Here is a 15,050-nt window from a genome sequence, read left to right as displayed (position 1 = left end):
CATTTTCCATGATTACAAAATATATCCCATGGTAATTCCCTCTCTCCCCACCCCCACACTTTCCCATTTGAAATTCCATTCTCCATCATATTACCTCCCCATTACAATCATTGTAATTACATATATACAATATCAACCTCTTAAGTATCCTCCTCCCTTCCTTTCTCTTCCCTTTTAAAAGTTTTTTAAATAAATAAAAATTTGCTTCCAGAGGCTGGGGAGATGGTTCAGTGATTAAGGCAATTGCCTACAGAATCAAAAGACTCAGGTTCAATTCCCTAGTACCCACATAAAGCCAACACACAAAGTGTTCTTTTACACTGACTAGAGGTCCTGGAACATTCATTCTCTCATTTTGTCTCTCCTCTCTCCTTACAAATAAATAACTCAGTAAGTGGCTTCCTAGTTGGGCATGGTGGCACACACCTTTAATTCCAGCACTCTAGAGGCAGAGGTAGGAGAATAACCATGAGTTCAAGGCCAGGTTGGGACTACAGAGTGAGTTCCAGGTCAGCCTGGACTAGAGTGAAACCCTACCTTGAAAAAACAAAAACATTAATTAAAAATGCCCTACCAAAAAACAAAACAAAAAATGCCCTACCAAAAGAAAGACAGAAAAAAAAAAGAGAGACAAAAAAAGCCAGGCATGATAGCACAGGCCTTTAATCCCAGTCCTCGGGAGGCTGAGGTAGAAGTATCAACATGAGCTTGAGTCCACTCTGAAACTACAAATGAATTCCAGGTCATCCTGGGCTAAAATGAGACCCTACCAAAAAATTAAAATAAATAAATAATAAAAATAAAGAGCAAAGCATGGTGGCACAGGCCTTTAATCCCAGCACTCAGGAGGTGGAGTTAGGAGGATTACCATGAGTTCAAGGCCACTCTGAGACTACATAGTGAATTCCAGGTCAGCCTGGGCTAGAATGAGAGCCTACCTCAAAACAAAAAACAAAAAAAACCCAAAAAATAAAATAAAATAAAATAAGAATTAAAATGTATTTCAGCCCCCCAGTCTTAGAAATACTGATTCAACAGCTTTCTGTGACTAAGACTCCAGAGGAAGGTTTTAAATTGACTTGGCTACTCAACTGGCAAAAGCTGGAATGCTGGTGGCACGATGTGGCTCACTATTGACTCACATAGTGCCCACAGCAATGCCCTTGACCACCAGGCTGAAGACCTGGAAGTGGTGGGCCCTCCCCAACCAGAGTGATGTCTTTGCAAAAATTACCATCTAGGCTGTCATCAGCAACTTCTGAGACAGGTTCCCCCGAAGGCCCCACCTCATTCTTGCTCTGGGAGGATGCCAGCCTGATGCACCCCATCTTAGAAGACACTGATTTCGAAAAGTTGTCTGAGATGTAAAGTGAGGATGCGCAGGATACCGTGTCCTGTGGTGAACAAGCTCTTGAGCGAGTGCTATGACGGGTCCTGGGTGCTGTCTGTGAGGCCAACAAGCACAGTGTCCGCTGAGAAGGCTCTGAGCTGGAAAGTTCCACACTAAGGACAGAAAGGACTCTCGGCTGAGTTGGTATCTCATCCTACCTTGGTGAAAATATAAGACATGAAATTACCAAACTTAAAACATCAATAATTATTAGTCCACAGAGTGCAGCTAGTGAGTGGCATGTGATAAAGATGTCAACCACTGGGCTGGGAAGATAGCTCAGCAGCTAAAGGCCCTTGCTTGCAAAGACATTTGCCTAGGTTCAATTCCCCCAAAAGCACTTAAAGACTGATACACAGTAGTGCATGTGTCTGTACTAAGAACAAACCTAAGACATTGAGAGGCAGAGTCACAAAGCTCAAGAAACATTTTTTGCCAGGCATGGTGACATATGCCTTTAATCCTAGCACTTGGGAAGCAGGGGTAGGAGGATCACTGAGTTTGAGGTCAGCCTGAGATTACATAATGAACTCCAGAGCAACATGGGCTAGAGTGTGACCCTACCTCAATAAATAAATAAATAAATAAAAATAAAAGCCAGGCATGGTGGTGCATGCCTTTAATCCTAGCACTTGGGAGGCAGAGGTAGGAGGATCACTATGAGTTCGAGGCCACCCTGAGAATAGAGTGAATTCCAGGTCAGCCTGGGCTAGAATAAAACCCTACCTCAAAAAACAAAAACAAGGGCTGGAGAGATGGCTTAGCGGTTAAGCGCTTGCCTGTGAAGCCTAAGGACCCCGGTTCGAGGCTCGGTTCCCCAGGTCCCACGTTAGCCAGATGCACAAGGGGGCGCACGCGTCTGGAGTTCATTTGCAGAAGCGGGAAGCCCTGGCGCGCCCATTCTCTGTCTCTCCCTCTATCTGTCTTTCTCTCTGTGTCTGTCGCTCTCAAATAAATAAATAAATAATAAAAAAATAATAGTAATAAAAATTATTTATTTGACAGAGAGAAAATAGGCACACCAGGGCTTCTAGCCATGGCAAATGAACTCCAGAAGCATAGGCTACCTTGTGCCTCTGGCTTATGTGGATCCTGGGGAATCAAACCTGGGTCGTTTGGCTTTGCAGGCAAGTGCCTTAACTGCTAAGCCATCTCTCCAGCTAACCCCCAATTTTTTTTTTAAATAAATGAAGCTGGGCATGGTAGCACATGCCTTTAATCCCAGCACTGGGGGTGGGGGGGAGAGGCGGGCAGAGGTAGGAGAATCACCATGAATTCAAGGCCACCCTGAGACTACATAGTGAATTCCAGGTCAGCCTGGGCTAGAGTAAGACCCAACCTTGAAAACAACAAAAACAAACAAACAAACAAAAGAATGTACTGGGCGTGGTGGTGCACACCTTTGATCCCATCACTTGAGAGGCAGAGGATCATCATAAGTTTGAGGCCACCCTGAGACTACAGAATGAGCTCCAGATCAGCCTGGACTAGAGCGAGACCCTACCTCAAAAAAACCAAACAAACAAATAAAAAAATAAGAAAAAAACAAAAATATATAAGTAAATTTAAATCAACAAATGAAAAGTTTACTGAAAATGTTTTTCCACATTCCCTCTTGCTGACCTTAGTGCTGACTAACTCTTGATTCATAAACTTTTCTTTTTCTCTAGAAGATTCCAGCAAGCTTCCTAGCAACTCTTTCATTTCCTCTTCATCACTGTCTGGAAAATCAAAATCAAATTTTCTAGCAGGTTCCTTCTGTCTTGGTGTTTGAACATTGTTTACTTTCTCAATGTGTGTATCTGGGGATGCATTTTCAACTGGTGGCTCCTTCTTCTTTAGAAACCTACTGACTTTCCCGCTTGCCATATTGCTCTTGGTGATGGGGATTTCGCGAGCTTGTTTCAGGAAAGTTCTGTGGGTGTGCTGTGAAGAGCAGACAGCTGTACTGTGAACGGCTATTCTATTTGTTCCCTCTAGAAGATTCTCATCCATGGTCTGTGAGTCAGACTCAGTGTCAGACAGAGTTGTGCATGCCTTCTTCCGATTCTTGATCTTAGTTTCAATCTGGGCCAGCTTCATAAGTGCAGCACTGGCCCTGATCTTCGAGGTAGTGGTGGGGGCCCCACAAGAGCTCAGCCTCGCTGGGACACAATCTACTTTGGAGGTCAAGTATTTATTATCCATAGTTTGGTTTCTTTTTAGAAATCTGCTTTGATCAGGTACTCCTTGGGCATGACTTCTGACTTGCAAGTTTCTGATCTCTTGAATCTTTGAATCTTCTAAGAAGATATCACTAAAATCAAAAATATTGTGCGTGGGATGGCTGGATTTTCTTGTAGAAGCCATTCTAGGGGGGAAAAAAATCAAAAGATATAATATCATGTTAAGATTTCCTGATGTAAACATTGTGCATTCCAGGGCTCCTGTGTGACTACAGATCACACTTCCTGTTATAGTTTGAATATACTTTGCCACATACTAAGCTCAAGTTGAAATTGAGGTTGAAGTCAGAATGGCTCTCATCAAGAAAATGGACAACAAATGCTGGTGAGGGTGAGGGCAAAGAGGAACTCTTGTTCACTACTGGTGGGAGTGCAAACTATTATAACCATTATGTAAATCATTATTGAGATTCCTCAAAAATAAGTGGAAATAAGGGGCTGGAGAAATGGCTCAGCAGTTAAGACACTTGCTTGCAAAGCCTAACAACCTAGGTTTGATTTCCCAGTACCCACACAATCCAGATGCCCAAAGTGGTGCATGCACTTGGAGTTTGTTTGCAGTGACTAGCCCATACTCTGTCTCTCTGTCTGTATCTCTCTGAATGCAGATAAATAAATAAAATACTTTAAAAAAAAAAAAAGAAATTGAGGTTGAGAGGTGGGGCCTCCAAGAAGTAAGTCAGTTATAAATAGTCACTAGTAAGCAAAAGAAAAAATGTTCAACCTCACTAGTCATTAAGAAAATTAAAATTGCCAGGCATGGTGGTGTACTCGGGAGGCAGAGGTAGGAAGATTGCCATGAGTTCAAGGCCACCCTGAGACTATTACAGAGTGAATTCCAGGTGAGCTTGAGCTCAAAAAAAAAAAAAAAGAAAAGAAAGAAAGAAAGAATGAATGAATGAATGAAAGAAAGAAAAGAAAATTAAAATTGATTTCCAGATAAGAAGGCAGCATAGCAGCTGTGCCAAAGTAGCCTAGGGAGGGAAATAAGCAGAAAAATAGCAAAATATACCCTTCTGCCAAAGAGTGAAGGTGTATAAGTTATTAACAACCAAAGCAGAGAAGCAGGAGAGACTCAGATCTTCTAGCAAGCAGGAAACTGGCCAGAATCCCACTGAGGCCCCAGTGGCCCATCTACCCCAGCTGGCGCACAGCTACAGGAGCAAAAACTAGATGAAGGGATTTTCCATTTACATCAGCCTCCTTGCAAAGTCAAGGGAACCTGAAGGGGACAACAGCAGAGACCAGCTGAGCAGCTGCTGAAGGAGAACACAAAAAGGACCAACTGAGCAGCTCTGGTACAAGTCCAGGCATCCTGCACAGCCTCCCTTCCCCCAACTGCCAGTGCCACAAACCACCAAACAACTCATTCAGCCCCCCTCCACAGGGCATCCAGCATAGCCAATGAGACCACCAGATCCACAGCACAACACAGACGGATTGAGGTGGGCACTCAGCATTGGTGAGACAGGAAGCCACCCAAAAGGTAGCAGGGCCTGCTTACACAAAGCCAGGTACATAGGCCTGCACTGGAAGTGCTAATCTCACCTTCCATGTCAGAGCAGGTTATGTGTTAGATTTGATTGATATATTCTTGGGTGAAAAGATGGAAAATGGTATTTCAAGCAAATGGGCCTATCCTAATAGGATAGGTCACTATCCTAATATCCGACAGGGTAGACTTCAAACCAACATTAGTTAGGAAAAATAAAGAAGGTCAAGTTATATTGATTAAAGGAAAAATTCAACAGGAAGACATGACAATTCTAAACATAAATGTGCCTAACAGGGGTGCTCCTAATTTCATCAAACAAACACTATTAAAATTAAGGTCAGAGATAATACCAAACATGGTTGTAGTGGGTGACTTCAATACCCCACTCTCATCAATTGACAGGTCATCCTGGCAAAAAATAAACAGAGAAGCATCTGGATTCAATGAGGTCACAGAACAAATGGACCTAACAGATATCTACAGAACATTTTATTCAGATACTGCAGAATACATGTTCTTTTCAGCAGCACATAGAACATTCTCTACAACAGACCAGATATTAGGATGCAAAGCAAACCTTAACAAATGCAAGAAAATTGAAATAATTCCTTGTACTCTATCTGATCACAATTGGATTAAACTACAAATCAACAACGAAAAAGAAAAGCTGAACAGTATACACAGGATAATGGGAGCTAAACAATATAATACTACATGATGAATGGGTCAATGAAGAAATCAAAAAGGAAATCAAAAAATTCAAAGAATCAAGTGATAATGAGAACACAGCATACCAAAACCTTTGGGACACAATGAAGGCAGTCTTAATAGGGAAATTTTTAGCTTTAAGTAAGTACATTAAGAATTAGAAATGGTGGGCTGGAGAGGTGGCTTAGCGGTTAAGCGCTTGCCTGTGAAGCCTAAGGACCCTGGTTCCAGGCTCTGTTCCCCAGGTCCCACGTTAGCCAGATGCACAAGGGGGCGCACGCATCTGGAGTTCGTTTTCAGAGGCTGGAAGCCCTGGCGCGCCCATTCTCTCTCTCTCCCTCTATCTGTCTTTCTCTCTGTGTCTGTCGCTCTCAAAATAAATAAATAAATAAAATTAAAAAAAAAAAAAGAATTAGAAATGGGGCTGGAGAGATGGCTTAGCAGTTAAGCGCTTGCCTGTGAAGCCTAAGGACCCCGGTTCAAGATTCTATTCCCCAGGACCCACGTTAGCCAGATGCACAAGGGGGTGCACGCGTCTGGAGTTCATTTGCTGTAGCTGGAAGCCCTGGTGTGCCCATTCTCTCTCTTGCTCCCTGCCTCTTTCTCTCTCTCTCTCTGTCGCTCTCAAATAAATAAAAATAAACAAAAAAATTTAAGAAATTAGAAATGTCACAAGTAAACAACTTAATGCTTAAGACCTTGTAAAAAGAAGAACAAAGCAAACCAAAAATCAGTAGATGGGAAGAAATAATAAAAATTAGGACAGAAATTAATGAAATAGAAAATAAACAAACAAAATAAGGAATCAATGAAACAAGAAGTTGGTTCTTCATAAGGATAAGCAAGATTGGTAAACCCTTAGCAAATATGACCAAAAGATAGAGGGAAGAAACACATATTAATAAAATTAGAAATGAAAAAGACACTATTACTATATACACCAAAGAAATTCAGAAAACCAAAAGGACATACTTTAAGAACAGATATTCCACTAAGTTTGAAAATATGAAATAAGTCATTTCCTTGATTTATGTGATCTATCAAAATTAAATCAAGATGAGATTAACCACTTAAATAGACCTATAACAAGTATGGAGTTCCAAGCAAAAAATCCCAACTAAAAAATTCCAGGCCCAAATGGATTCATTGGTGAATTTTACCAGACCTTCATGGAAGAACTAACACCAATGCCTCTCAAACTTTTCCATAAAATAGAAAAGGAAGGAATACTACCAAACTCCTTCTATAAAGCCAGCATAAGCCCCATACCAGACAAAGACAGAACAAAAAGAAAGAAAGAAGGAAGGAAGGAAGAGAGGGAGGGAGGGAGGGAGGGAGGGAGGGAGGGAGGGAGGGAGGAAGGAAGGAAGGAAGGAAGGAACGAACCAACCTACCTCATGAACATAGATGCAAATTTCTAAACAAAATATTGGCTAACAAAATGCAAGAATATGTTGGGGCTGGAGAGATGGCTTAGCGGTTGAGCGCTTGCCTGAAGCCTAAGGACCCCAGCTCGAGGCTCGATTCCCCAGAACCTACATAATCCTCTCTCTCTCTCTCTCTCTCTCTCTTTTTTTTTTTTTTTGGTTTTTCGAGGCAGGGTCTCACTCTAGCTCAGGCTGACCTGGAATTCACTCTGTAGTCTCAGGGTGGCCTCGAACTCTTGGCGATCCTCCTACCTCTGCCTCCCAAGTGCTGGGATTAAAGGCGTGTGCCGGGCTGGAGAGATGGCTTAGCGGTTAAGCGCTTGCCTGTGAAGCCTAAGGACCCCGGTTCGAGGCTCGGTTCCCCAGGTCCCACGTTAGCCAGATGCACAAGGGGGCGCACGCGTCTGGAGCTTGTTTGCAGAGGCTGGAGGCCCTGGCGCGCCCATTCTCTGTCTCTCCCTCTATCTGTCTTTCTCTCTGTGTCTGTCACTCTCAAATAAATAAATAAAAAATTAAAAAAAAAAAAGGCGTGTGCCACCATGCCCGGCTCTTTTTTTTGTTTTTTTCTCTCTCTCTTTGCCTCTGTCTGTTGCTCTCAAATAAATAAATAAATAAATAAATAAATAAATAAATAAATAAAACAAAAGAAGAATACATCAAAAAGATCATTCACTAAAAATAAAATATCGAAAAAAAAAAAACAAAACAAAACAGGGCTGGAGGGATGATTTAGCAGTTAAGGCATTTGCCTGCAAAGCCCAAGGACCCAGGTTCGATTCGCCAGGACCCACGTTAGCCAGATGCACAAGGAGGTGCACACACCTGGAATTCATTTGCAGTGGCTGGAGGCCCTGACGTGCCTATTCTCTCTCTCTCTCTCACTTCCTCTATCAAATAAATAAATAAAAATAAAATATTTTCTTAAAATATTTTTGTTTATTTTTATTTATTTGAGAGCGACAGACAGAGAAAGAGACAGAGAGAGAGAGAGAGGGAGAGAATGGACGCACCAGGGCCTCCAGCCACTGCAAACAAACTCCAGATGCATGCACCCCCTTGTGCGTCTGGCTAACATGAGTCCTGAGGAATCAAGCCTCAAACCGGGGTCCTTAGGCTTCACAGGCAAGCACTTAACCGCTAAGCCATCTCTCTAGTCCAAAATAAAATAATTTTAATAAATAAATAAATAAAATATATTTTAAAAAAAAGATCATTCACCCCGACCAAGTAGGCTTTATCCCAGAGATGCAGGGATGGTTCAACACATGCAAACCAATAAATGTAATACACCATATAAATGGACTAAAAGACAAAAGTCGCATGATCATCACAATAGATGCAGAAAAGGCATTTGACAAAATCTAAAATCCCTTCATGGTAAAAGTCCTACAGAAACTGGGAACAGAAGGAACATATTTAACATAACAAAGTCTACTTATTATAAACCTACAGCCAACATAATACTAAATAGGGAAAACCTTGAAGATTTTCCACTAAAATCAGGAACAAGACAAAGGTGTCCACTGTCCCCACTTTCATTTACTATAGTACTGGAAGTCTTAGCTATAGCAATAAGGCAAGAGGCACACATAATAGGGACACAAACTGGAAAAGAAGAGATCAAATTATCATTATTTGCAGATGATATGATTCTATACATAAAGACCCTAAAGACTCTATCAGCAAACTGTTAGAGCCGATAAACAACTTTAGCAATGTAGCAGGATACAAAATAAATACACAGAAATCAACAGCCTTTCTATATACTAACAATAAACATGTTGAGGATGAAATCATGGCATCACTCCCATTTACAATTGCATGCATGCATGCATACATACATACATACATACATACACACACAGACACATATATCTATATCTATATCTACATCTACATCTACATCTACATCTACATCTACATCTACATCTACATCTACATCTATCTCCTTGGATAACCTAACCAAGGAAGTGAAGGATCTCTACAATGAAAACTCAAAATACTCAAGAAAGAAATTGTAGAAGACAGTAGGAAATGGGAAGACATCCAATGTTCTTAGACTGGAAGAATCAATATTGTGAAAATGGCAATCTTACCAAAAGCAATCTACACATTTAATGAAATCCCCATCAAAATTCCAATGGCAGGCTGGAGAGATGGCTTAGTGGTTAAGGTACTTGCCTGCAAAGCCAAAGGACCTTGGTTTGATTCCCAGGACCCACATAAGCCAGATACCCAAGTTGGCACATGCATCTGGAGTTTGTTAGCAGCATCTGGAGACCCTGGAACACACATTCTCTCCCTCTCTCAATCTCTCTCTCTCCCTCCCTCCCTCCTTTCCCCTCCCTCTTTCTCTCTCAAATAAATAAATACAATTTTTTAAAATTCCAGTGGCTTTCCTCACAGAAATAGAAAAAACAATCCTAAAATTCACTAAGAAGGGCTAGAGAGATGGCTTAGCGGTTAAGTGCTTGCCTGTGAAGCCTAAGGACCCCGGTTCGAGGCTCAACTACCCAGGACCCACGTTAGCCAGATGCACAAGGGGGCGCAACGCATCTGGAGTTCGTTTGCAGTGGCTGGAGGCCCTGGCACGCCCATTCTCTCTCTCTGTCTGTTTGCCTCTTTCTCTCTCTGTCTGTTGCTCTCAAATAAATAAATAAACAATTAAAAAAAAATAAAAATTCACTAAGAAGCACAAAAAACCCTCAAATATCCAAAACAATTTTGAGCAACATACCTGATTTTAACCTATACTACAGAGCCATAGCAACAAGAACAGTATGGTACTGGTACAAAAGCAGACATGTAGATCAATGGAACAGAATATAGAGGACCCAGATGTAAGTCCAGGTAGCTACAGCCACCTGATCTTTGACAAAAATGCCAAAAATACTCATTGGAGGAAAGACAACCTCTTCAGCAAATGGTGCTGGGAAAATTGGATATGTATACATAGAAGGATGAAAATAGATCCTTATCTTTCTCCATGCACCAGAATTAAGTCCAAATGGATCCAAGACATTAATATCACACTTAAAACTCTGAAAATGCTACAGGAAAAAGTAGAAGAAACCCTTCAACATACTGGCATAGGCAACGACTTTCTGAATATCACCCCAATTGCTCAGGAAATAAAACCACTAATTAACCATTGGGACCTTAAAAAATTACAAGACTTTTTTTTTCTTTGTAGAGTCTCACTGTAGCCCAGGCTGACCTGGAATTCATTAAATAGTCTCAGGGGGGGCTCAAACTCACAGCCATCCTCCTTCCCCTGCCTTTCAAACATTGGGATTAAGGGTGTGTGCCACCACACCCAGCTACAAAGCTCTTTTACATCAAAGGACACTGTGAATAGAGCAAAGAGGCAACCTACAAAATGGGAGAAAATCTTTGCCAGCTATATATCTGACAGAAAACTAATATCCAGGATTTACAAAGAACTCAAAAAATGAAATAATAAGAAATCAAACAACTTTCCAGATGTGATGGTGCATGCCTTTAATTCCAGCACTTGGGAGGCAGAGGTAGGAGGTCACTATGAGTTCGAGGCCACCCTGAGACTACATAGTGAATTCCAGGTCAGCCTGAGCTACAGTGAGCCCTACCTTGAAAAAAAAAAAAAAAATCAAACCACCCAATTAAAAAGTGGGCTATGGGGTTAGAGAGATGGCTTAGCAATTAAGGCACTTGCCTGCAAAGCCAAAGGACCTAGGTTCAATTCACCAGGACCCACATAAGCCAAATGCAAAAGATGGTCTAAGCGTCTGGAACTTGTTTGCAATGGCCAGATGCTCTGGCACAGCACCCTCATTTTCTCTCTCTCTCTCTCTGCCTCTGTCTGCCTCTTCCTCTCTAGCTCTCAAATAAACAAATAAAAATAATAAAATATTTTTTAAAATATTTTGTTATTTTTACTTATTTATTTGAGAGTGACAGAGAAAGAGGCAGATAGAGAGAGGGAGAGAGAATGGGTACACCAGGGCCTACAGCCATTGCAAACGAACTCCAGACACATGCGCTTCCTTGTGCATCTGGCTAACGTGAGTTCTGGAGAATCGAGCCTCGAACCAGGGTCCTTAGGCTTCACAGGCAAGTGCTTAATTGCTAAACCATCTCTCCAGCCCAATAAAATATTTTAAAATGGGCTAAGGAACTAAATGGAGAGTTCTCAAAAGAAGAAATAAAACTGGCATATAAATATCTAAAAAATGTTCTACATCCTTAGCTATCAGAGAAATGCAAATTAAAACTACTTTGAGGGCTGGAGGGATACTTAGTGATTAATGTGTTTGCCCGCAAAGTCAAAGGACCCAGGTTTGATTCCCCAGGACCCACGTTAGCCAGATGCACAAGGGGGGGGAAGCATCAGGAGTTCATTTGCAGAAGCTGGAGGCCCTGGCACACCCATTCTCCCTCCCTCTCTCTCTCTCTCTCTCTCTCTCTCTCTCTCTCTCCCTCTTTCTGTCAAGTAAATTAATAAAATAAAATTTTTTTTTAATGTAAAAAAATTTTTTGAGATTCCATCTCACTTCTGTCAGAACGGCTATCATCAAGAAAACAAAGAACAATAAATGCTGGTGAAGATACAGAAAAAGAGGAACCCTTCTACACTGTTGGTGGGAATATAATCTGGTACAGCCATTGTGGAAATCAGTGTGGAGGTTCCTGAGACAGCTAAAAATAGATTTACCATATGACTCAGCTATACCGCTCCCAGGCATATATCCTAAGGACCCATCTCACTACCTTAGAGATACTTGCACATCCATGTTTATTGCCACTGTATTCACAGTAGCTAGGAAATGGAACCAGCCTAGATGTCCCTCAATTGATGAGTGGATAATGAAGATATGGTACATTTATACAATGAAGTTCCATTCTGCAGTAAAGAAAAATGAAATTTACAGGGAAATGGATGCATCTACCAAGGATTATACTTAGTGAGGTAACACGGGCCCAGAAAGCCAAGTGCCACATGTTCTCTCTCATATGTGGATCTTAGCTACTAATGTTGAGACTTGTATGCAAATTGGAATAAAACTTGGTAGCAGAGGCCAGTAAGCTAGAAAGGGGCTATAAGGAAGGTAGGAGAGGGAAGGACTTAAGGGAATGGTATTGCATATATGTAAGCAGAAGAACGGATTACTGGGGGTAGAAAGGTAAGGAAGGTCAGGGGAAGAGACGGAGTAAAGAGGACATTGGTGGTACCTTTAATCCCAGCACTCAGGGAGCAGTGGTAAGAGGATTGCTGTGAGTTTGAGGCCACCCTGAGACTGACTATATAGTGAATTCCAGGTAAGCCTGGGATAAAGTGAGACCCTACCTCGAAAAACCTATTAAGAGGGTATAAATAAGTCATACGGAAACCTACCTTTTTAGACAATGGCACATCCAGAAGCCACAGTTTGTAACTAGAAAAAAATCTTCAGTGCCAGGGATAGGATATCTTCCAATGAACTATTGGCCAGGGAGGTCCTTGATACCCCCCAAAATATTACAGACCATTGCGGAGGCTTTTGGTTTTCCATGAAGAATAGATGGTAAGACCTATTGCTGAAGACACCACATACTTGGGCTGCAAGGTCACTGAGAAATCCTGCTGAAGCTGAGCTGATAACCTCCTCCCTTTTGACCAGCTGACAGAAAGGTAGAAAACGCTACACTGCGTGCAGCGCCATGGGAGAGAAAGAAGTCATCAGTGGAAATAAGCAACAGTGGACACTGCAAGCCTTAAGTTTGGCCAGCCAAGCCAAATGAGCCAATGGGGGAAACCAACCACTTTTTAATTGGACTGGAGGCTTGCTCCAGGGAAGGAGTACATACCTAATAATGAAAACCCGTAACAGGGGAAGTCATGAGCCCTAGGGATGTAATGCTTACTGGTATCTGGCTAAATACATATATTATGCTCACCAAACTGCCCCATAGGCACTTTTCTTAATGTTCAGACCCATATATTAATGCTACTCTCATTTTTGGTTAGAGAAGCTTCTCTTTTCAGATGGTTGTGACCTCTGAGATGACTCACAAGGCACCACAGTGCTGAGAAGAAGTGACAGAGGACTGCTCAGCATTGACACATCTCTATCACACCTTCTAAGGCTCAGGGTCCATTGTGGAAGAGGTGGCAGAAAGAAGGGTAGGACTTGGGCTGGAGAGATGGCTTAGCGGTTAAGCGCTTGCCTGTGAAGCCTAAGGACCCCGGTTCGAGGCTCGGTTCCTCAGGTCCCACGTTAGCCAGATGCACAAGGGGGCGCACGCCTCTGGAGTTCGTTTGCAGAGGCTGGAAGCCCTGGCGCGCCCATTCTCTCTCTCTCCCCCTATCTGTCTTTCTCTCTGTGTCTGTCGCTCTCAAATAAATAAATAAAAATTTTAAAAAAAAATAAAAAAAAGAAGAGTAGGACTCCTTACAATGCACTCTTCCAGATACAAAATAACCTGTTTATCCATGACTTCGCAGTGCCTAGCACTACCTATACAAGACTCTCATATTCCCCAGGACCCACGTTAGCCAGATGCACAAGGGGGCTCATGCATCTGGAGTTCGTTTGCAGTGGATGGAGGCCTTGGCGTGCCCATCCCCCCCCTTCTCTGTCTGTCGCTTTCAAATAAATAAATAAACATAAAACAAAAAAAAAGTTTCAAAAAAAAAAAAAACCACAAAAAGGGGGCTGGAGAGATGGCTTAGCGGTTAAGGTGCTTGCCTGCAAAGCCAAAGGGTCCCAGTTCGATTCTCCAGGACTCATGTAAACCAAATGCACAAGGGTACGCATGCATCTGGAGTTTGTCTGCAGTGGCTGGGGGCCCTGGCGCGCCCATTGTGTCTCTCTCGCACACTCTACCTCTTTCTGAAATAAATAAAGTATATTTTTAAAAAACACACTAAAAGGGAATAAATGGTAAGTATGGCTCGTGCAGAGTAGAATTTTATTCAATAATAACAGTAAAAATAATAATGGTGATGAATAATAATTCTGATGACGGAACAAACACCAAACAGCATGCATAAAACTAACATGATGTCATGCTACCATCCCCGCACTTGGCGGAGGTAGTAAGATAAGGAATTCAAGGCTAGTCTCAGCTACAGGAAATTTGAAGCCATTGCTAGACTTTGTCTCAAAAACGAACAAAGAAGAAAACTCCCAAAAGCAAAGAAACTTAACATTTAACCATAAGGCCCCTCAGACTATCGAGCTTGTCTCCGCATTGTAGCACTTCGCACTGGTTCCCGCTCCAGCGCTCCTCGGATGGGGAAACAGGCTGAGACGCGGGTCCAACCCAGCAACCCAGACTCCAGTCAGGTCTCCCCAGCAGTCCCTCGCGACAGCCCATCCCATCGCCGCCTAGCCTACCCCACCGATCTCTGCGCACTTTGTCCAGGTTTCACCGCCACGACACGGATCCAGTACCCAGGCGACCCCGCGCCGTTGCCCCGAGCAACCGCGCTAGCAGAGAGGGAGACTACATCTCCCACAGGCGATTGCGCCGCAAGTCACAATCTCGAAGCGTCATGGGAGCGGTAGTTCCGGGGCTCGCCCGGGGTGCACCGCGCCAGGTCACAATCGCTAGGCGTGACGGGAGCTGTAGTTTCTGGACGATCCCGCTTGCCAGACAGTGCGCTAGGAGTTAAGGGGCGGTCTCCAGACGGAGCGCCGCGCACGCCCCCATGGCTGCCGCTCGCGCCTCGCTCTGGGCTGTCTGCTTGCTGAGGGTGGCGCTAGCCACTGTTTACTTCCAGGAAGAGTTTCTAGACGGAGGTGAAGGGGCGACGCCCGCGGTGGTGGTGGGGTCGGCTTGTG

The 15,050-nt window shown here is 42.9% G+C and overlaps 2 protein-coding genes across 10 annotated transcripts in view; one reads left to right on the top strand and one right to left on the bottom strand.

The window, feature by feature from the left end:
• C1H19orf44 (chromosome 1 C19orf44 homolog) overlaps positions 1 to 14,672 on the bottom strand; it is a 30,680-nt gene extending 16,008 nt beyond the window's left edge. For 4 of the 8 annotated variants that reach the window (XM_045148390.1, XM_045148398.1, XM_045148399.1 and 1 more), the window contains exons 1-3: positions 12,620 to 12,637; positions 3,014 to 3,740; positions 1,235 to 1,544 (exon numbers count right to left, since the gene is read on the bottom strand). In XM_045148390.1, coding sequence (XP_045004325.1) covers positions 1,235 to 1,544; positions 3,014 to 3,739 — 1,036 coding nt within the window. In that variant the 5' untranslated portion in view covers position 3,740; positions 12,620 to 12,637. Of the gene's footprint in view, positions 1 to 1,234; positions 1,545 to 3,013; positions 3,741 to 12,619; positions 12,638 to 14,603 lie in introns of those variants that run through there. The other 4 variants (XM_045148397.1, XM_045148395.1, XM_045148394.1 and 1 more) reach the window with 4 other exon arrangements.
• Positions 14,673 to 14,859: 187 nt separating this feature from the next.
• The window catches only part of Calr3 (calreticulin 3), a 74,473-nt gene continuing 74,282 nt past the window's right edge, over positions 14,860 to 15,050 (top strand). For both annotated transcript variants that reach the window (XM_045159063.1, XM_045159056.1), the window contains exon 1: positions 14,860 to 15,008. In XM_045159063.1, coding sequence (XP_045014998.1) covers positions 14,918 to 15,008 — 91 coding nt within the window. In that variant the 5' untranslated portion in view covers positions 14,860 to 14,917. The remainder of the gene's footprint in view (positions 15,009 to 15,050) is intronic.

This window comes from Jaculus jaculus, chromosome 1, assembly GCF_020740685.1.
Source record: "Jaculus jaculus isolate mJacJac1 chromosome 1, mJacJac1.mat.Y.cur, whole genome shotgun sequence".
Classification (NCBI taxonomy): domain Eukaryota; kingdom Metazoa; phylum Chordata; class Mammalia; order Rodentia; family Dipodidae; genus Jaculus; species Jaculus jaculus.
The sequence above is the reverse complement of the archived record's forward strand: the minus strand, read 5'-3'. Positions and strand labels throughout refer to the sequence as shown.